A 23826-nucleotide genomic window follows, 5' to 3' on the forward strand; every position below is an offset into this window, starting at 1 on the left:
TTTGACTTCTGCATACAGGTCTTTAATATTTTGTTTTATTGTGGGTATACCACAAGGAGTACATTTTCACAGGTTCTACTTTCGTGTCTTTAATGGATTTGAGAGAGAGAGATAGAAAACTGGATTTCAGCTTTTTCAGATGCCTAAGGATTTACCCTCAAAGAACTCTTGATCTCAGGAAACCTAGCAAGTTGCACGTATTAATTTCTTTCATAAACCTCAACTGCCTCTGCTGCTTCTGTAGTAGGTTAGTTTTGAAATATCCCTTTCCAAAGCTGGGATACACATTTCCAGTATTGGGTTTATTAAGTTCCTGTAGTAGCTATCTCCAAGGCTGCTTTCTCATATATTTCTTTGCAAGAGACTAAGAATGGTAGAGGCTTTGCAGATAAGGTTTGGATTGCACCCTTTCCACTATCAATGTAATAGGAGCAACAGGGAATTAAATAAAATTATATTTTTCTAGATGTCTGCTTAAAAGGAAATTCAGGATTTTATGGATGCCCCTGAGACAAACTATTACAATCCATTCCTCACAGTTCTTATTTGAGTATTGTCTGTATGAGCACCGCAAATAGTACAGAATCATTCATACAGAATAGGCAAGAGAGACTGTGTCCCATCAATATTTCAGGCTTAGTTATCAAATCAAGAGAAATTCATGAGTTCTTGCTCCAGCCCTATGTTTGCCGGTTTGATATTATTGTTTGACAGTTAAGGCCTTTTCTCTGCATTCTCGTGAATGCTTTAATAATTTATTACATCTTCCACTTGATGGTTATTTTAATATTTATTAATTTTTACTTTGATACACTAACCATTTCTTCTTTCCTCTTTCAGCAGGAAGAAATTCACACTCATTTTCTATTTGTGGGGTGTTGAGATAGCTGAAGAAACAGTAATGATGACTGATAGAAGGCACCATATGTTCTGTTCATTTTTCTCTGTGCAGTTTTCTGAGAAATGAATAAAGATACACTATAAAATGAACCTCCACGTCATTCATAGAAAAACAGACTTTGGCTTCATGCAAACCACAAGAGGGGAACCCATAATTTCCAGAGCACTCAGCACAACAGAGATATTATTATTATGGAAAAGGTTAGCCTCCAAAGCCTGAGAAAAAATAACTTCTACACGTTTCCAATTGAAATGTTTTAAGGATTTCAAAGCACCTTCGCAATTAATTTCCTGCAAATATTTATTCTTTTCTTTTAATAAGTAGAAGGAACTTTTATTTCTCCACAACAAAATATTTAAATATATATATATATATATATATATATATATATATATATATATATATATCTGCCTTATAGATGAACCAGTTAATAATTTCTACTAGTTTCAATGAAAACAGGATTAAAAATAGGATTCTAGGTGACAATGTGATATGAAACAGCCAAGTATCCTCAACCTATTATCACACATTATAGTGTGTATACTAATATTATTATATACAATTGTATTTATATATACACAGAGCAAGCAAGAGCACACATTATAATGTATAATCAAATTCTGAAGCATACAAAAGATCACTGAAAAAGTAAATACTCAATAAATATTGCAATCATTTCAAAATGTTTCTTCCTCACACTAACAAAGACTGTGCTCATTCTATAGAAAGAGCTGGATAAAACTTTTTGTTGTTGTTGTTGTTATAGCTGCCTACCTATCAACCATTTTTTCCCTTGCTAAGTAAAACAGTCTAACCAGTTTTGATTATTTTTGCTATTTCTTTTGTTCTGTCATCTCAGAAAAAATGTTGTGTGTTCTTGCACTGCTTCCACTAGCTTTGCAGTAGCAATTAACCAAAAACACTGGTCCCAGAGCCAGGCACATGTCTGCTAACAGCATTAAGCATTCAGGTGAAGAAACAGGGAAGAAAACTAAGAGGGTCCATGTTGCCTTCTGTTTCATTACAGACATGGGGGGGGAATCAATTTTTCCCAACTGGAATAATAAGCCCCACAAAATCAGTGGTGAAAGATATTTTATTTTCAAGCTTCTAAGAACATATTGCAAACAATGGAGATTAAACTGAATTCCTCACTAAGAAAAAGTAGTTGACAGCCCTTGTAAATGTAACCAACAATAGGGCACACAGTTGATGTCAATCAGTAGCTAGCAGTAGGATTGTTTTTCAGCCTTTGTTCTCACTGAAATCTTCTATTAAAAAGGTTTTCAGATTAAATATAAGTAAATGACCCAAAGCCAAAACCTGCTCATCTTACTCACGTGGGTACTCCTTGATTTCAATGGGACAGCTTGCATGAATGAAGTAAACAGGATTTAATCTTCCAGAGTATCATACTCTCTAAGGTCATCCACAATAGTAACAGACATCAAAGAATGTTTTATATGTTGTATATAATCCATACGCTTTCTCCAGTTAGATTTATTTATTCTTGCTGTTAAAATCTGTGCCTCCTGCTGCACAAGGAATGTGATGGGATAGCTGAGGTAAAACACTGAATTGATAGATTTCTCAGATCTCATGAGAAATGTATTTGTTGTTGGTTTTCTTAACACCATATAAACTCTACCGTCTCCCCACCCCGCACTAGAAAACTTGAATATATGTGCTTTATTTATTGAATGTATTGGTCTACATGACATCTGATCCTACAATCCTTAATCAGCCAAAACTCCCATTTTTCATTGAGACCATTGCCTGAAAAAGATGGCAGAACTGGATCCTTACTCAATATTTTAATAAATTACACCTGTTTAATGCAAATAATTGATTGCCAGGAAACAGATCTGATGCAATGTATTTCAGTAATTCTAAACAATGGATAAATAGCATACCTAGTTCTTTTATTAGACATACTTGGAACTAATTAGAAGTTTATTCCTAGCTAACAGGTGTGAATTGGTCTTGGTATACATTTTTCATTGTGTAGCACTTTAATAAAGATGCTACATGAGACCGAAAGTTCAATGTAGCTTTAAGAAAATGTTTATTTTGTATCATGCTTATTTCTTAAAGCAATTCAGGAAACATTATCTACAATATCCCACTGTAATGTATTCCTTTGAGCGTCTGATACGCGAGAAGAGCAGTTAGTTGGCACTTTTGTTTCTTCTGGGATTAAAGTATAAATTAAGAAAGATCCACTTATATAAATATATTGTCATTCACAGAACTCTCTACAGTCCTTATTTTCTAGATGTGTCTTTAACTAACCTTCTTTTCCTTTGCTCATTTATCATGCCTGAACGGCCTATTTGCAAAAGTTCCAACGGTCACAATCATGTCCTCTTGGATACTGCCACTCTCTCCACATCTCTGGAGCTCTACCTGCCATTCTGCTGCAAGGCCAACCTGATATAAAGGTTTGTCCTTGGTTTCCTCCATTCTACATGCTGAGGAAAGGGCCAGGAGAGCAGAATGCCATCTAGCTGATGCAGTGCTCTGGGGGTTTTGTTTAGTCTGACTGTTCCTGATTATGATTTCATCCAGGCGGCCACACTTTATTAGGCCAAGCAACTGGAACATATGCCACAGAGAGCATTCCTGTGTAGTATTTCCGCATGGAATTTCTTATTGTTTATTCTGCAGTGCAATTGTGCAGGAAAAAGCTGTCATTTTCTAGGCTCAGAAAAGTAGCGTCTGCCAGTAGAGAGTGCAAGAGCTACCTTCTATGAATTATACACCTAACATTCTAGCTTCCAGACAAAGCTCCTTGGTTCATATGCACAGGTCATAACACATCTAGTTCTGTTGTACTGTTCAAGATCTACATCATTTCAGTTTTCTTCCAGTTACTTCTAGCACTTACCCCCTTTGGATTATTACTCACAATCAGAACTTTTGGAGGGCAAACTTGGGCCATGCCTCTTCTTTACAGCCCAAGATTGACTTTCTGAAATAAAGTACAAACATATACGTTTATATCTGGAATAAAGTACAAATAAATTAATATATATAAATAAATAAGTATAAATAAAATATATATAAAAAAGATTCTCTCCCCCCTCGACAAAAAAAAAAGGATTTTTTCTCTCCTGAAAACCTAAGGAATCTTGCAGCTGGTTGGGGTTTCCTTTTTCTGCAACTTTTCCATCAGGATTTGAAATGTCTTAGTCAAATATTCAAAAATGATTAGGGTTATTATGCAGTTTAGCAGCAAACAATATGTGTATATATATTTTTAAACAAACTCCCCTGTTTTGATCAAAATTAATTTCCCCTGCAGACAATGCATAATTCAGCAGCTTGGTGTGTGTGGGGGGGAAGGATGCATGTAAAACTTTAAAGGGAAATACCACCCGTGGAAATGTGAAGGCACTGAAACGTCTCCACATGTACTTTCATCCTTCGGAAATTGAGAGTGATTAGATACTTAGAAAAAAATAAATAACCGTGCCTCCACATTAATTTCCCTGCCTGAAACAAACCAGCACCTGCTTCCCCTTACCCCAGGGAGCTCTGACTTTACTTCATTAGATTTGCATTAATAAGCGCGAGCGAGCCCCCTTGCTCAGACAAATCGCAGAGCGCCGAGCCCAGTGGAGCCGCCGTGACATCCTCTCCCCCCGCCGCCCCCGCCTCTGGCCGAGAGGCAAGTGACACAGAAGGGGTCTGTTTCCCAGCTCCCGGGGCCGGGGACGCCGGCTCCGGCGGTGGCAGCCTCAGAGCGGGGCAAGGGGCTGGCAGGCTGCCTCCCGTGTTGCCATGGCGGAGGAGGAGGCGGAGGAGAGGCGAGGGGAAGGGGAAGGGGAGCCGGCTCTCAGCTCAGCCCGTCAGAGCCCGCGCTGCCCAGCCTTGCCGGGAGGCAGGAGCAGCACTTCCCTGGGAGCCTCCCCGGCCAGTGCAGGGAGCCCGGCGCGGCGGCAGGAGGCGGGGGGCAGCCGCCGCCCGCGAGCTCGGGGCTGACTGTCCCACTTTTCTCCTCCCAGCTCAGCCCAGCCCAGCCCCCTGCGCCCCGCCGGCGGGAGGCGCCGAAGTGCCCAGAGGGAGCCCAGCGAGCCGGCGCGGAGCCCCCGGCGGGAGGATGCGCTGAGCCGCCCCCAGAGGAGGGGGCGCTGCTCCCCTCGGCCAGGTCAGTTCGCGCAGGTCCGCCCCCAGCGCGGCCCGGGGAGGGGTCACGGGCGGGCGCGGAGCGGAGCAGCCCCCGGGGTCCCGGCGCGCCCTGCCACGCCCCGACTTCGGGAAAGTGCCGCTCGCCAGCGGCGCGGGGAAACTTTCCCGGGACTCCGGGGCGGCTCCGGCCCCTGGGGCTGGCCCCCAGGGACGGGCTGCGGGCGGCCGGGCGGCAGCAATTGGGAAATAAACAAGCAAACAAACTTGGGACCGGCTCCGGGCAGCGGTGTTAAGCGCCCCCCCGCCCCCGTGGGGAGAGCGGCTTTGAGAAGCGGGGACTCGGGCTGGCACCTGCTCCCCACACTACCAGGCTATTACAAAGCCATGTTGCCTGCTGGGGGGGCTTTAGGAGCCAACTCCTGCCCTGCGCGCTCAGGACCCCAGCCTGAAGTTACTGGGAGTTTCGACTGAGTAATTGCAAGACGTTGGCCCCCCAATTTCCCCCTTCCCGACCCCCCACTCCAGTGGAAATGGTTCATTGATTAGTCCAGCGGGTGACCCAGCGGTTTGGCACTGGTTGATTTCTGTTCTGTTCTCACTGCAGTTGTATTTTAGCAATGCAGCTTCTTGCATATGTGCATCAATTTTTTTTTCCCAGGGAGAACAGTGTGAGGGTTTTTAGCAGGCAAATCTAGTTCACATTGCTCTGCAGCTGGGAGATTTGTGGGCTTGAGAATCCCTAAATCCTCATTGACATGACAGACCATAACAACTCTGAATGAGCTGCTACAGCCTAGCCGGTCAAAAAATTAGCCTGGGACAATTCCCCAATACACACTGATGGGATAATACACAATTCCACTAATGCCTTACTCCGTCTTTGCAGGATAGTGTGCATTTCAAAAGATGCTCATAAATCCTTATACTATACACCAGAACTTTAAGGGGTTAATACATGCTTTAAACTAAGTTTCAAATAAATGAACAGATCTTTCACAAGATGCATTTTTCTTCTTTAAACATATTTCAATACAAAATCCCTTGATTATAGCCTGGTTAAAAAAAATAGGTTGCAATTCAATTTCTACTTCTAACTCACCCTTTGTGTTCAGGGCTCAAACTATAAACGCCTACTAAAGGGAGCTAACTCACTCTAATTTTCTCATTTTGTAGCTAGAATTACATTCATTTAATCAGAGAAATTATTTTCTTCTAGATCATAATCTATATTAGTCTTGTTTTTAATCTAACTCAGATTAGACCACTCAGACTGTACAGTACTGTACCATGCCACTTGAGCCATTTAAAACTTGGCTAAACAAAGCAGTGAAAAATACAGTTTAGTGGACAATGTTGCATTGGCAGGTGAAGGAGCTAAATGTCTATCAGCCATTTTCCATCTCTAATGTCTAGATTCTTTGATATCTATAGTGAAATAACTAGGTGTAAAAAAGCAAGGTTATAGCCTCAAGTCCAATTTTTTGGCTTCTGGGGGTTTAGGAAGCCCCATGAATTCAGTTTAATGTAGCTTTCTTCCTATAACTAGTTACCTTCAGAGGGAAATGTGTACAGTTTAACCTTAATCTGCTTATAAAAAACAGAGATGCACATTATTTGTGTCAGAAGGGTACCATGATGTATTTTGTTTCAAGAGTTAAACCTTACAGCTTTAAAGAACTCCGGCTACAGACATTGCCAGTTAGGAAGTTGAATAGTAAACACTAACGGTCTGATATAAGGAATTCTCACAAATTAGAAATTTAGTCTAATTTGTTTATTAATTATTCTCATTATTGGATAAAAAAAGCCATCCCTTGTTTATCCTGAAAAGATTTCATTTTGTCAGATGACCGGCATCTCATAAATTCCTTTCATGTTCACGGGATTTGCTTTTTTCCAGGAGTAGGCCACAGAAGCTCTCAGTGTTGGGGATAACAGTTAAGCTCCTCTTTGGAATTCATGAGCTTCCAAATTAAACTTTTTGCTGACACCTGCTACCTAGCCCAGTGGAACACAAAGACAGCGGTCACCAGAGTTATTGGAGTTCTGCTACTGAGCAAAGTAAATACAAAAAAAAATAGATATTCACTACTCAGGCTAGGTTACACCACCATATGGAGAAGCACTGTGAAAATGTAGCTTCTGGAGACCTAATGCAAGTTTCAACAGCAATTACATGTAACAATTCAACCCATAGTGTAGACTGCTGCAGAGATTGGTAATCAATAACAACTCAATATACCTGGCAGAATCAAACGTAGAAAAAAAATAAGTGAAAGTGAACTTGACCCCTCCCACCCACTCTTGAAACATCCTTGTTTATAAGATGTGAAGGATATTTTCTGAGCACTAGTTTCAAGCACCGGAAAAATTTAGGAAGTGTCATAACAGAAGGTCAAGACTTAATTATTTGTAGGGAGACATCAATAAGCATGTGTTGATGATTTATTTATATATCACCAGAGCTGTAAAAAAAACCTGAATTCTGATTTTCTTTTGTTACTTACTGAAAAGGGACATGAAAGGTGCAAGTTGCAACTGATTGATCTTTGGAATCTGTGAAAGTTTTATATGGGCTACATATGGGTGAGGATTTTGATTTTGTAACCAAAATGTCTGTTGGGAAATTTCATGCATATTTGCTGCATTTGTAATGAACATTTACAGATTATGGAATATCAGGAGAATTTGGCTTTTTAACATTTATTCAAATCTTTATGTTTATGTAAGCTAAGAACTACTTTTTGCTTTATGCTATTTGAAAAGTGTGTCTATTGGGCGTGTTTGAGTATCTTCCAAAATCACACTGAAAAAATTAAAATTGAATTGTCTTGAAAAATGTCTATGTACTCAATGCACTGCTCCTGGCTCACAATTAATGCCAAAAATCAATTGGCTAATATGCTTTTTATGTTTCTGCTGATCACAGACAGGATGGGAGTGTAAACGCTTTTATTGCTATCTGGTGATTAGTACATAGTAGTGGTAAGTAAATAGCTTGTAATAAGGTGGCTTCAATACTTCAGAGTTTAATGCATTGTATATAGTAAGGGTCAGGGGTTGTCTTACAACGGCATCAGGACCCAATCCTACTCCCACAAACATCCAAAGGAATTTTACCAGTTACTTCAGTGGGAGCAGGATTGGGTTAGATGACTGAAAGGAAAGTAGTACTGAAGATCCACTTTAGATAATCCTGACTGTTCTCTCTGGTTTATGATGATGGGTTAAATTACAGCAAGAAACTCAGAGTTGCCCACCCTCCTGTCAGTAGAAATGCTCCTGATCTTGCCTATTTAGTTGATTACTTCAAACAGGACATGATGAATTTAAATGAGGAAGAGTCTGAAATTAGCAAGAAAACAGAACAGCATAGGAGCAGAGAGGTGAGAAGGAAAGTTAAAGTAAAAATGGGTAGAGAGAGATGCTCAAAGTATGTTAAATTTAACTCCCCTCCTAATATCATGAGATCCTGTACATCATTAAAATCATTGGATTTACCCTGTAAGGGTACTGTGCTAGGGGTCAAGAGTGTTAAGGCCAAATTCTAGTCCCAGTAACATCAATAGCTGAATTCCACTTTGGCAGGTGCTGCCAATAAACTCCACTATACTCAATTACAATATTCTTACTGATCTTAAAAATAAGACCATTTATCATTGTTTTCTGGTGACAGAAATACTGAAATAATGGTTTACTAGATTTGTTGGAGGCTGTGAATTACACAAGGTGGATGAACAATATGGATAACAGTATGGATGAATGAGACATCTCATCAATGAGCAATTAACCTATTAAGAAGCTGTAAACATCTGTGGCACTTTAACCAAACCACTGAACATATCAGAATTTAGGGCCCAATCCTAAGCAGGAGTTCCTCTTGTGGAGTGCCCACAGGATATGGTTTATAATATTATGCAAAACAAAAGATTAATACTACTGCTTATATACGAGATCAATACTGGCAGAATATTTAGTGTATATAGGGTATACACTATTTATTATGATGATTATTTTGTATTTAGTTTTACCACCAGTTTAAAATATAATCAGTAGAGGGTACATACATTGTGAAATATGCTTTTCTATTTTTTCACACCATTGTGGCAAGTGCTGGGAGAAATGTATTAAGATGGTAAATGCAAAGTAATTAGGCTTGGAAGGATTAGATATTTATCAGTAAATGTTGGTAAACATTGATTTCACCATACACACACAAAGATGAAAAATAATTCCATTACTAACAGGCAAAATTTACAGATAGGCAAAGTAAGAAAAATGATGTTCTTAAATCTTAAATCAAAATCTTAAAATGATGTTCTTAAATAATCAACATCTACTTGGTATATTTTGACATGTGGCCTTGACAACGTGTGTTCTAATAGTTTAAAGCTTTAACTTTTTGATTCTCAACATCTATCATTAAATAATTGTCTGACTCCCCCATTGTCTAACCCACCATGATTTCCCACAACTGTGAACCTTTAAATTGATAAAAATTGGGGGAAAATGCTTAAAAATAAACATTGATATTATCTGTCAATTATTAAAAACATAAAAATTATATTCTGTCCAGCCTCACTATGTGACCAAATTTGCTATAACTGAAACTAAAGTCAAAGCTTCCATTGACTTTCATTGGAGCAGGAGTCAGCCCAATGTGCACACTGAGCTAAAGTAAAAGAGCAAAAGCTAAAGCTGGCTTGTAAGTCATTTTTCATTAGTCACAAAAGATAAGTGACTATGGAATCACACCTTTTAAGTAAACATTGAGGACAGGAGAGAAATAAAGTTTAACTTTAAGAAACAAACCACAGATTTTTCTAATCAACATAATGATGTTTAACTAGGGCACAATTCAAACCACAAAGGAAGGTGACAGATTTCGCAAATTAGTCATGGCAAAAATGGTGAATTTCACAGCTCCAAGTGAATTCATGTTAAAGGATGAAACAGCACAAAGTGATTAACAGAGTTCTAACTGATAGAAATCATAAACGTGTGAACCTACATCATCAGACAAGAGCTGATATTTCTCTCTGAATTCACGTGAGCTAAAGAAACAACATTGTTTCTACTTACTTTTTTCCTTAATCCTCACAGGGCCTTTGGTGAGGTTGTTCACAAATGCATTCCTTGAGCATGCAGCACTCACACAGACATCACTGGAAGTTTTGAGAGAAGGTAGAAAAACAAGTAGTCTGATTTTCAACCAAAACTCATTTTGCAGGAACAAACAAGGAGGCTGGGCCTCATTGCAACTGCAAATATACATATTAGTACCATTGAAACCCAGATCCACAGCTTCAGCTGAGGAGCATGTAGCACAACAAGGAAGGGAGTGCAAAGTGTCATGAAGGCCAACTTTACATTTCCTCAATCATGGGCTGATTGTACATCTATCTTGTCCCCAGCATAAATCCACCAAAGCTCAAAGGAGAATTAGATAGCTGGGAGGGGATGGTCTCAGAGATGCCCCACTGACACTATTCCACCAGGAGGTCCCCTTACCCTAGGGTGAGCGTTCTGCGGCTAGCTATATTAGTTTTAGAGACACTTTGTATTGGCGGGAGAGCTCACAAAGCTGCTCAAATAATCCATCCCATAATTATAAGCAACCATTAAACAGCCCATTCAGATATGTTTCCCCCCAAAATACATGCAATTTCCACTGCTCGAGGAGAGAGGGCTCTAGTTCATGAACCTCTGTATCCTGTGCTCATACATGAATGCCACTGGCAGGGCACTTGGGTAGCTGTTATAGCACATTTTAGGCAAAAGGTTCAGTAATCTGGTGAAGCTACATTATTCATCGCTTGTATTTCTAGCTAGATTAAGATAAATATAAAACTATGCAGAAAAATGTCAGCATTATGTCTTATTTATTTTGCTTCAGGTTGGGGGGGGGAGGAAGGGAAGGGAAGGGAAGGATAGCTCAGTGGTTTGAGTATTGGCCTACTAAACCCAGGGTTGTGAGCTCAATCCCTGAGGGGGCCATTTAGGGAACTGGGGTAAAAATCTGTCTGGGGATTGGTCCTGCTTTGAACAGGGGGTTGGACTAGATGACCTCCTGAGATCCCTTCCAACCCTGGTATTCTATTATATGATGCACAGCTCTGAGTGCTGTGAAGAATGAAAAATCATAATTAAAAATCAATATAGCAAAATACAACCAGCCAGGAACATAAAACCTGGAATAATCCCTCCTCTTCTCAAATTAACCTCATTCAGTCATCAACCTACCCCCATAGAAAGTCCAAGAGAAATGTTGACTTAACAGTATGCCAGGAGGATTAAAAAAGCCAGTCTCTGGCAGACCACATGGGAACAGGAGCAAGTTCCATAGCCATGAACCCTTCACAGAGCATGCTCTGCTGTCAGCCTTCTTGTATTAATTGAGGGAGTTTGAGCTTTATTGCCTCTGTTAATCACAGCTGTATTAGTATCACACAGGAAGAAGAGAAATCTTTTAGGCAGCCAGAATCAAAACCATTTACAACTTTATGGGTCAAAGCCAGTTCCTTACATTCCACCTGGAAGCTATTATGCACCCAGAGTAGACTACCAAGCACCAGCATTCCAGCATGTTCAGTATGTGCTCTCTATACAAAGCCCGGCTGAATGAGTATCTATGCAGGGACCAGTTCACTTGGAAGGTCTGACTCTCTGAACTCAGAGAGAGGCTTTAAAACTGTACATACAGAGAAGAAACAAAACAGAATTGATTATTATTGAATGAGGATGGGGAAAAACAACAATGTTTGAAAGAATTAGCATTTCAAAAGCAAAGATTGGAAAGGTCTGCAGTCTCATGATAGACAATTTGAAAAGTTTATCAAACTTCAAAAACCAGCCCAAGCTCTTTTCTCCAGAATTGATTTGAAAAGTTGGCAGACTTAAGATCAATGCTAATTTGATTTATAGGAGCTCAGCATTGTGCCAATTTACTGTCAAACTGATATTAACTAGGCACTTTTCTTAGAATGTTTATAGCCAAATGTCTATTAAATATGCAAACTCGACAATTAACCACATCCCTTAAAATATTCCATTTGAAATGTTTTTCAAAACCTCCAGAAATGGCCTTTCACTCTTAATCACAAAGAAACAGTGCTTACTATAAGGTCCAAATCCTTGTTCTGGGAAAAAAGGGATAGAGGATGCTCTTGTAATTAAGACACAAGGCTGTTAACCAGGAGACAGGCTTTCAGCTTCCAAAAGACCTCCATGATCTTGGTAACGTCTCTTAGGGCTCAGTCTTCTAATTCTTGTTCACACAACAACCAACCTCATAGAAGTAAGTTAATTTAAGTAAATGAGACTACTTGAGACAGTAGTAATGATTCATATGAGTAGGGGTTGCAGGATCAGGTACTTAAGTTTTCTGAGCACAATTTTCAAACTTGAGTGCCTTTGGTTAGATACCTAAATCTGCATTTAAGTACCTAAATAAAAATGCCTGTTTTTCAGCTCTCATTAACTTCAGTGTGAGCTGCAGATGGGCCAGATCCATCAAAATCAGGCTACTTTTGATCCTGCTGATACTTACACATGAGTATCTTTATGTATGTTAGTAGTTTCATTTTGTCCAGTGTGATTGTTCATGCACATAAAGTTACCCACATATGAGTTTGCCAGATCAGGGTCATAGTTAGGTTCCTAACATTAGTCATCCAAATTTGAGCCAATGTGTCTTAGTTTTGGTATCTGTAAAATGGCGATAATATTATTCACTTGGTTAAACTAAATTCAGTAATTTTTTTTTACTATGTTTAGATCTTCTGATGGAAGATATATATAAATGCAAATCACCATCTTTTACTATATTATGTAATCATAGTTTTTCACACAACCAGCCTTAGATCTACCATGCAGTATGTGAGCTGCATTAGCAAAATAATAATTTTAGAAACCCAAAATATACCAGTAAAAGAAAATTAAACTAATGCATAAAATGGAGCCGTCCGTGAAGTCAAAGTGCACTTGCATTTATTTCATTTGGCAAGAAAATAAAGAGCTTTGATCTCTGAAACTTTGGATAACTTATTTCTCAGGAGTCACAAAATTCATTTAGGAAACAATAATAATCCATAAAACAATGGACGAAATTGCAAAGTAGAGTCCAGGCCAATAAAACATATGAGCCTCTAGACACATAAAGGTTAGGACACCATGAATCTGATCTTTGTGTTGCAGTTTAGAGTGCAATTATTTCTTTCATTTAGTCCCCCACCCCCCAAAAAAAGACCATATAACAGAACTTTAAATTGTTAGGTAGTGAAAATGTATTTGCGATTTTTCAGATTAGATTGATTGACGATTCCATTCCAGAGTGCAGTGATTGAAACCTATTTACTTCAGCAGGTTATCAAGTGACCACAAGTATATTTAGATTACTCCACATAAAGCACTTATGTCTATCACTCCAGACTGCAGGTGCTCATCCCATCCAATACAGGTTTCAACATCCAACAGAGCTAGGTACAAGTTCATTCCTGTACCATGAGAACATTCTTTTCCAGATGTGTCAAAAAGCAATACTTAAATCAAACTTGTAGGAAAAAATCTCCTACAACAGCAGCTGATCTGCAACCCCAACCATTTAATTGTCTTTGTTAACAACAGTGATTCTGATATACACCACCACAGAATTAAGATTGTCTGATAATATTAGTTTTCATATTCACGAAATGCATGTGGACAGTATTTTAGATGATCAGTTATAATTGACTGGAAAAGCAGTCCACACCTGCTTATTAGTTACAGATGTAAGCTCAATCTGATTCAGCTATTGTCCAATAAACTATTCATCTCTTCTGTCTCCTTCTTACCCTCCCCAAATTCACTTGCATTTATTCAGTTGCTTTCCCTCACCTTTTTTTCTTGCCAAAATGGAAGGACGGCAGCTGTCTCAGCACTTGATGCCAATGCTGTTCTTTTGCAGGCAGGGGGTAAGGACCTGCTTTCGAGCTGACTCTTTTCCCCACAGAGACTGACAATATTTTCTCATGTCTTTAAATACGGGTCTGTGAGTTAATGGAACAGTCTGTCAGGTCTGCCTGCAGGCAGAGCTTTTACATATAAGCCAAAAAAAAAGTACCATGGATTGGTGTGCGTTGTTTTAGTTATTTATTTGGTTAAGAAAGAATTAAGAAAAGGGCAGGCATCCTTAAGTATAATATAATTTTCCTATTCATTAAAGTAACCATTATTTTTCCCATAAAAAGAGATTAAAATTTCACAAGTTTTTCTTTTATATTTGGTCTTTATTGTTATTATTTACATTGTGGTTGCTCTTATGGGCCCCAATCAGGGATCAGAGTCCCATTGTACTAGGCTCTGTACGCCCACACAAAATTACAGCCCTTGCCTCAAAGAGCTTACATTCCAATTAAGTCCTATTGTATGGAAGTACAGCATCTAGAACAATCTTTACTGTGGCCTCTATGCACTATTGTCATACAAATAAAACAATCACATTATTCACACTGTTTTAATTATCTTAGTAATAATAACCTGTGCAGCAATTTTTACTTAGAAATAGATATGTCAAGTTGTTGTTCAACCTTTGGTTTATGTTGGGAGAAATCTGAGCTTAGGCTAATGTCAAGAGTTTATTTGAAGTCTCTGTTATAATATCGGCATGTTGCTAGCACAGAGATACATCTGGTTTTCATAAATATTTTATGGGGCTATATCATCCTCATCATCATTTTGGGCTGGTTGACAAGGCTGTCCTCTCCCCCTATGTGTGATTGCAATCCGTTTCAGAGTTGTCTTGGAAAGTCAATTGATGATATTTCAATCAAAATGTTCTTATAACAAATTCCATTCAAATTCTGTCTGAAAGGGAGTTAAGGTTTCATCCTGCTGCTTAGAGAATGATATGCTAAATGTAGCTTCCCATGGGCTTGGCTGCAGTCCAATGCTTTGTAATTTATAGTTCTCTTTCCTGATTCTGGATGTGACCTTGGAACCTTAACTGTGGGTAGATTTCTTAAGTTCACGCACTGGGCTTATTCTTTGTAAAACTGCCATCATGGAATCCTCTCCTGATTCTCTGGTTTGCAAATAATAATAAAAGGATATTTCCCAATAAATACACTAAATCAGATTAATACAGCTGTTACCATATGGGCAGGTGGGTAGCAGGTTGCTAGAAGATGATTCATTTTCTCTGACTTTTTCACTAAAGCAACTGTTAGCCAGTAAATAACACTGCTGTTAAATGACCAAAAATGATTAGCTAATTTCAAAAGACGGAATGCATTTATAAAGAGATTTAAATTTTACTAGTTAAAGGCATTTTCTGCAGAGATATCTACAAAACAGCTATCATTGCAAGATCTCCAATCAGCTGCTCTTACTGATGTGCTTATACTGAGAAATCACTTGAAAGAAAGATTATGTAATTTTTAAAAATGGTTAAATTATAATGTAACATTATTATTATAGTTATTATTTATAGTGTGTGCAAGATGCTTTACAAAAAAATGAGAGTGAGTCCATGCCAGAGGAGCTTACAACCAAGACAACAACATATGACATTTCTGAACAGAAAAATCATGTATCTGAGAGAAGTTATTTCCCCTTGAAGATTACATTCGTTATAAGTACTAATAGATACATATTTAAAATAACTATGATTATATCAGTTAAATAGCTATTCTGAAATATGATGATTTGAACTGTTGACTATAACTGTAGATTGTTTTAACAGTTACTGAATGCAAGTAACAACTTCTAGGTGGAGTAGATCCATGGTGCTTTTCTGTTCTTTTAATTCATTCCAGATTTTCAAGAATATAAATTCTGGAAGTATTTATCTTGATTCCTCCAGACTGAGGATATTTTAAAGCAAACTAGGCAGAAAAGAGTGATGCATTTTTAAAAAAACAACTTTCATGCTTTGTTTCTTGGCCAAGAGAATTATCAGTGATTTCCAGCACCAGACATTACAAAGATCAGTTTTAAGACCACAAGAAGTCAACACTTGCCATTTCTTCAGCCTTTAAAAAATTAGAGCAGGTTTTTCAAAATACTCAGTATTATCTAACCCTGTGTCCACTGAACTCTGTAAGAGTTTTACCAATGATTCAATTGCAGTGCTTTTGAAAATCCCATCTGCATTGTGTACTGTGAGGATATTAGAGCTTTGCTATGTTAACAAGATATTTGTCAACAAATTAGATGCTTAAAATCTGATTGTGCAAGTGTTAATTTAAGTACTGCTCAAAGGGAGCTCAGCACCTCTCAAGATGAGACACAATAGGCCCAATCCTCAGCTGGTGCAAATCAGCATCGCTCCACTGGGCTTTTTTCATGTTATTACTATTTAATTTGATTATCAACCTAACTTGTCTAAAGGCAATAAAAATTAATGTCATGGTTTAGACACACAAGGATGATACTTTAATGAATTTTCCTTAATAATTTTAAAGATACAGTGGAACCACATTTAAAATCTCATGTAGTTCCCATTTTAAAACATACCGTAAAGAAACAAACTGGTGGAATTCATAAAATGATATGATGTAGCAATGGGAAGACTTAGTAGGCCATCTAGACCTCAGTTCACTACTGAGATGTGCAAGCAAAGTCCCTGCATATCCCTAGAGGCAGTCGGAAGCATACTACTTCCATGCTTGTCTCCTGACAAAAGCTGGAGTAACTGTTATTACACAGCTGTGCTCCTCTCATGCAGCTCCAACATATCTGAAAGCACTCTAGTGCATGCGGGCACAAGAGCATATGGGCTAGAAGGGAAGGATGGGCATGTTCTGCCTTCTAGGCCAGCGAGCTAGGTTTCAGACCTCAAAAGTTGTTCAGCAGGCTAACAAGTCACTCCAGTTTTAGGGCAGGAATAATGCAATATGCATCTCTTTGCAGAAACCCTTTTCAGGGACAGGCCAGTAAAGGAGTGTCAGTGAGAAGCCAGTCACAGGTCTCTTCTCCCCATAAGTGGTAGGGGCACTGCCCAAAGTGAAATAGGGAAAAAAAGCACTGCTCTACAAGACATGCCATCAGTCAGATAGCTGGGGTGCATATCACCCTGGGGCCAGATGTGCAGCCATTCTACTGACTGCTGTTCCTGGATAGTGGTGAAGGCCATGTCTGTGTGCTGTATACTAGGCATTTGCTTTGGCACTTGCTCTCTAATTGTTCTATAAACCATCTGATTACTGGCTGCTCTTTACATAAGAGTTTGGCTAGATGCCAATGGGAGAGGCATCTTTGATTGGTTACCTGAGTATCATTGTGCATAGTGAGTTGGATACTCCCACGTGTAGCAACGCTTGCCTAGTTCCTCCCTCTGTTGCAACTGAATACTGCCTCTTGGGTACCTTGTGGAATATGAAAGTATTATCTGCATAACCCACAGGCAATGTTTTATGAGTTCACTAGCACACCTATCTGAGAGTCAATCTAGCTGTGCCATAGATCTGGCTGAATAGATTCCACTTCATTTCTAAATTGAGAAGAGCTATCAAGGACAATTTGTAAAATGAAGACTCTGGATTTGAGTTTGAAAGATACTGCTCACTTTCTCCAAGTAGGACGCTTTCTCCAAACGAGATTTCTGTCTCGGAATGGTCCCTATTCCTTGAATTAGAGTATATAGGAGGAGTTGGCTTCTAAAGTGTTATAAGAAAAGTAGGTTCCTTTAACTTCTTCAGTATTTAAACATTTTCTTTATATACTCATGTAAATGCCCATTTGTTCACTGGTAGTGATTTTGAGATTGATTCCTACAGTCATCTGCATCAGCTATTCTCTTGGCTCAACTAATTGTGTAGTAACAATCATTCCCATACTAGCTCCTCTGATTCTCCTGACATCTCTTTCAAATGAATAGGAAAGCAAATCAGCATGAAGAGGGACAATTTAGTATTTATCCACATTTGGAGACTGAGGGTGTAATTGATGGATAAGGAACATAAAAGAGAGGAATACAAGAAAGGAGCTGGTCTGGTTTTGAAAAGTGGATCTGCTTCCTGATCCCAGTTAATATCATCTGTGTGACACCTTTTGGATCATAGACTATAAGGCCAGAAAAGGCTGCTTGATTAATTCAACCTGAGCCTTTTGTATTTTACTATACCACTCACTGCATCTTTCTCAGGGATATCATATCTAGCTGTCAAGTATCAGAGGGGTAGCCATGTTAGTCTGGATCTGTAAAAAGCAACAAAGAATCCTGTGGCACCTTATAGACTAACAGATGTATTGGAGCATGAGCTTTTGTGGGTGAACCACCACTTCATCAGACGCATGTAATAGAATTTTCCAGAGGCAGGTATAAGTATGCAGGCCAGAATCAGTCTGGCGATAATGAGGTTAGTTCAATCAGGGAGGATGAGGCCGTCTTCTAGCAGTTGAGGTGTGAACACCAAGGGAGGAGAAACTGCTTTTGTAGTTGGCTAGCCATTCACAGTCTGTTTAATCCTGAGCTGATGGTGACAAATTTGAAAATGAACTGAAGCCCAGCAGTTTCTCTTTGAAGTCTGGTCCTGAAGTTTTTTTGCTGTAGGATGGCTACCTTAAAATCTGCTATTGTGTGGCCAGGAAGGTTGAAGTGTTCTCCTACAGGTTTTTGTATATTGCATTTCCTAATATCTGACTTGTGTCCATTTATCTTTTTACATAGGGACTGTCCAGTTTGGCTGATGTACATAGCAGAGGGGCATTGCTGGCACATGATGGTGTATATAACATTGGTGGACGTGCAGGTGAATGAACTGGTGATACTGTAGCTGATCTGTTTAGGTCCTGTGATGGTGTTGCTGGTGTAGATATGTGGACAGAGTTGGCATCGAGGTTTGTTGCATGGCTTGGTTCCTGAGTTAGAGTTGCTATGGTGCGGTATGTGGTTGCTGGTGAGAATATGCTTAAGGTTGGCAGGTTGTCTGTGGGCAAGGATTGGCCTGCCTCCCAAGGTCTGTGAAAGCGAGGGATCGTTGTCCAGGATGGGTTGTAGATCACAGATGATGCATTGGAGAGGTTTAAGCTGAGGACTGTAGGTGATGGCCAGTGGAGTTCTGTTGGTTTCTTTCTTGGGCTTGTCTTGCAGCAGGAGGCTTCTGGGTACAAGTCTGGCTCTGTTGATCTGTTTCCTTATTTCCTTTTGTGGGTATCGTAGTTTTGAGAATGCTTGAAGATCTTGTAGGTGTTGGTCTCTGTCTGACGGGTTGGAGCAAATGCGGTTGTACTTCAGTGCTTGGCTGTAGACGATGGATCATGTGGTGTGTCCGGGATGGAAGCTGGAGGTATGAAGGTAGGCATAGCGGTCGGTGGGTTTTCGGTATAGGGTGGTGTTAACATGACCGTCACTTGTTTGTACTGGGGTGTCTAGGAAGTTGACCTCCTGTGTAGATTGGTCCAGGCTGAGGTTGATGGTGGGGTGGAAGCTGTTGAAATTTTGGTGGAATTCTTCCAGAGTCTCCTTCCCATGGATCCAGATGATGAAGATGTCATCAATGTAGTGTAGGTAGAGAAGGGGCATGAGTGGACGAGAGCTGAGGAAGCATTGTTCCAGGTCAGCCATAAAAATGTTGGCATATTGTGGGGCCATGTGGGTGCCCATAGCGGTACCACTGGTCTGGAGGTATATATTGTCACCAAATTTGAAATATCTAGCTGGTTGTATAAGAGTGAAATGTATGGTGCATTGACCAATTCCTCTGACAGCCTATTAAACTATTCCGTTGCTCTTTTTTTGTTCAGAACTTTGTTCTAATATCTAGCAAAACTTTTTCTTTCTTAGCTTCAGGCCATTGCTCCCTGTCTTACAATTTTCTGAGACTGTGAATAATTCCCTTCCTTCATTTCTATTGTTACCTTGAAGGTATTTATAGACTGTGACCATGTTACCTCTTCTCTTTTGCCAAACTCTATGAATTTAGCTTCCTCAGACTCTTCTTATGTGTCTTGTCCTCTAATCCATCCATCACTATTGCCCTCCTTTGTTTTTCATTTTCTTCTTCCGAAGTATGGGGACTAGAGATACATACAGTATTTCCAAGTGTGTTTGCACCAGGACTCTGTACAGCAGAATTACTTCTCTAGATGTAGATGCAGTTCCCCATTATCTGCATTTTCTTATCATAAGACACTATTTTTGTTTGTGACTGGTTACTTTGTGACACCTCTTTCTTCTCTCAACTAAACTTTGCAAACTAAAATATATTAGGATGCGCTCCACTTTGTTTCCAAATAGAAGGAAGTGTGGCTAGACCATGGAACTGGAAACAAAGACTCGAGTTCTATTTTCAACTCACTTGTCTTTCCTAGGGTAGGGCTCCTTTCATCTCTCAGCTTCCCCTCTGGAGAAGGAGGAGGAGGAATCAACATCAGTCCTGCTACCCTATTCCTGGGTGTTACTTTGCACCAGGAATACAGGCAAGGGACTTGCATAACACCACTTGCACTGGCACTTGGGAATATGTAACTAGCACCCCTGTTGACACCCCTGTTTAGTATGCATTGGTGAAGTTCTATTATTATTATTAGAGTGATGGGAAAATGGAATTTCCATCCCAGGGGAAATTCCAATATTTGTTTTTGTCAGAATTCGAGACGAAAAGTTAAATTATTTAACCTTTTTTTGTGGAACACAAAGTGCTGAAAAATTTCAGTTTGGGAATGTTGAAATGTTCCACTTTTACATGGTCGACAAACAAAACATTATGACTTTCCCAAATGGACACATTTTGTCTTGGACTCTCTCCCTTTACCTGAACCACCATGGCACCTCAAGAGTGTTGTAATTCCTGTCATCCTTCTGCCAGGCCAGACTCCATCTCCTATGCCACACTGTGGAGTCCCTGTGGCTGAGCTGCAGCAGTGCTTCATGAGACTTCCTGTCCAGTCTTGATTTTTTTTCCAGAATCTACAAGTCCCATGAGGGATCATGGAAGCATAGACAAGTCCGGGATATACTACAGTTCATTATAGTAGCAAGGAGCACGGCCTGTAGGGAAGATGGGGGTAGGAGAGACATGGATCTACAATTCCCATGAAGTGCCATGATGGCTCAGGGGAGGAGAGAGATTCTGAGACTAAATCTATTAATTTGAGTCAGATCAATATTTCTAACCAAAAACAATGCTTCAGTTAGATTTTCCCATTTTTACCAAAAATAGGTTATTTTTTCCTGTGGACAATGTTGATTTTCATGAAAATCCCATTCTGACAGGAAGATTTTTTTTTTAAATCTTCGGACCAGCTCTGATGATAAACTGATCCTAGGTACTTTGGTACAGAACTGTTATTTTTTTAATCTGGAAAACAGAAAAATGAACCCTACAACTCCACATACTCTTCTGAGATATTAACCAGGGTCACACTGCAATAAAACTCTCCTTTGCCATGACCCCTGCAAAAAACCTGACAACTGTCAGGCCACTGGTGTGCTGAGACTACTGCCTATCATGTGACCAATCTTGTCTTACTGTTTCCTTGTCCTCCCTCATCTGTCTATCTATATCCATCTGTTCTCTCTTGTCTTCTAGTTAGATTGTAAGCTCTTTCACTCAAGGACTGTCTTTTTCTTCTGTGTTTATATAACATCGAGCAAAGCGGGGTCCAGGTCCATGACTAGGGTTTCTAGGTGCTACCACAATACAAATAATAATAATAATAATTAATAATTTCCTTTCATTCTTTTTACTTCTGCACCCAGGATCATTTTGTATAATTCTCAAACCCCCTTGGATCTGCTGGAACCAAAAGTATCCATAATAATAACAGTAACAACAACCATCAGTATCGCACCTAGTCAATGTGAAACAAAATATTCATGCTTAGCAACGTGGTCTACCTTACCACTGCTTCACTTCACTACACTTCAAACATATACATGGCAGGCGTAGTAGGGGAATATGAAACAGACTACAAACATCTCCCGTGCACGTCACTGCAAGATGAACAATTCCAAATTCTTATAATGCCCTGTCTCTCAAATAATTGATGGTTTTTAATGCCTAAACCTTACCATGGAAATAGATTAATTATTAACTAAATACAGAGGCATTAGTAAACTCAAAATATTTAATATATGCTTCAAAATGACTTTCCTTTAATTTCCTCAGCAGACACACCAGCAGCTACTGGATGCATATTGGACTGCACTACCCCCATTAATGACATTTTCTTTTTAATCATCATTGATCCTTACACATTTGTCAGTTTCTAAATAGCAGCTCATCGCTCGCATTGCTTATGGGATCTCTGCCCAGGGTTTAATAGGGCAAAAAGTGTTCCCCTCCCTCTGTGGTTCTTTCCCATAGTGTTTACTACATTCTGTGTATTACTCGAATTCTATTTTTTCTTCTGTTTCTAATTACAAAGATATTTCAAACAACAGCTGCTTTTGTCACAATATACAGTATGGATAACATACAGAAAGAGAGGGAGAAGGGATAGGAGAGTGTATAGGCAGAACAGACTAGATGAGAAAGGGAAAGATGTAAGGGAAGCTGGGGAAATAATCCCTAATTAACACTTTATTTTTACTTATTTTTCTGTTCTTGAATTGATCATTATTTCCTCATTTCAATTGTTATTTAAAATTATTTGCCAAAGATTTTCAGGGAATAATTAATTCTTGGTTTGTAGCTCATGTTCAAGTAGCTCATTTGGGTTAACGAACCTCTCATTGGTTTGAATCTAAAAGGCTATTTGTCAGCCTGCGTGGAAAGATTGATAGTTTTAGACTGGGCTTCTACCAGACATGCATGAATATAAACAAACCTTGGCACCCTCTTTGGCAAAGTCAGCGAAGGACTGGAGGCCTGGGGGGGATGAGCCGCTCCACAGGTGGTCTCTCCCGAAAAGGGATAAGGCATAGCAAGAATGTGGTGCAGGGAAAGATGCTTTACCAAGTTGTTGTGCTTTACTGGTGATTAAACAGAAGCCATCAGATCCTAGGGTTTTCAATTAAATACCTTTCACTAGCACTAAACTTACTTTAAAAAAATCACAGAACAGACACTCGGAAGAGGATAGCACAATCCACAACTACTTTGAGGAAAAAGGGGAGACATTAGTGCTATACTGAAAAAAGAGGATTGGATGAAGTAGCAGATCCAACATATTAGGCAAAGGGGAAGAGAAGCCTGGGTGAGACAAGAGAGGGAAAGTGCAAATTTCAGAGGAAGAGTTGAACAGTGTAGTGAAAAGAACCATGCTAGGTGACACCAGGAGAACTGCATGTCTGTGTCATTAGAAGGAGGAAAGTAGAGAAGAAAAAGAAACACTTCTTAGGGAAGAATCTAGGGAAAGAAAGGAAGGAGGTGAACAGAGAAAGTGTATGCAAAGGACAAATGTACACAAGAACTACAGGATGAAATGTAATCCAAGAAACAGAATTGGAGATAGACAGAAAAACAGGCTGGGAGAACTGGGAAGAGTTTGGGGGATTTGCAAATAAGAAAACCTATCTGAATGAAAGCCTCTCGTATCCAAACCGGGGAATAACATTTTAAAAACCTATGCAAAACTAACACCAGCAATGCAAGACGATGTATAATCACGTGCAGTGCCAAATCCTGGTAAGCCAACTGAAAGTCCAAGTAACAGGACTTTGCTCGATATCAAAGCATCATGGGGCTTTGTTACAGAATCCTCAGTCCTAACCAGCTGAGGCATCTGTGCAGCTAGTCCAAAGTTGCTAATAGAGAGCATAGCAGAAGTGGCTGTTGCAGCCTGCTTCTCCCTATGACCCATGAAGGATTTTTGGCCAGAGGATCCAAAATTTGCACAGGCCATGCTCTAGTTTGCCTACAGTCTCCCCA

At 39.5% G+C, this 23826-nt stretch overlaps 1 protein-coding gene across 4 annotated transcripts in view; it reads right to left on the bottom strand.

Annotated features, from left to right (window-relative positions):
* Window positions 1-23826, bottom strand: part of LOC123349360 — a 336086-nt gene that overhangs the window by 21634 nt on the left and 290626 nt on the right. Inside the window, exons 4-7 of one of the 4 annotated variants that reach the window (XM_044987355.1) lie at window positions 10115-10197; window positions 3810-3872; window positions 2242-2270; window positions 819-956 (exon numbers count right to left, since the gene is read on the bottom strand). In XM_044987355.1, the coding sequence (XP_044843290.1) occupies window positions 858-956; window positions 2242-2270; window positions 3810-3872; window positions 10115-10197 (274 nt within the window). In that variant the 3' untranslated portion in view covers window positions 819-857. Of the gene's footprint in view, window positions 1-818; window positions 957-2241; window positions 2271-3788; window positions 3873-4427; window positions 4889-10114; window positions 10198-11275; window positions 11387-23826 lie in introns of those variants that run through there. The other 3 variants (XR_006573506.1, XR_006573507.1, XM_044987356.1) reach the window with 3 other exon arrangements.

Source organism: Mauremys mutica, chromosome 14 (genome assembly GCF_020497125.1).
Source record: "Mauremys mutica isolate MM-2020 ecotype Southern chromosome 14, ASM2049712v1, whole genome shotgun sequence".
Classification (NCBI taxonomy): Eukaryota; Metazoa; Chordata; order Testudines; family Geoemydidae; genus Mauremys; species Mauremys mutica.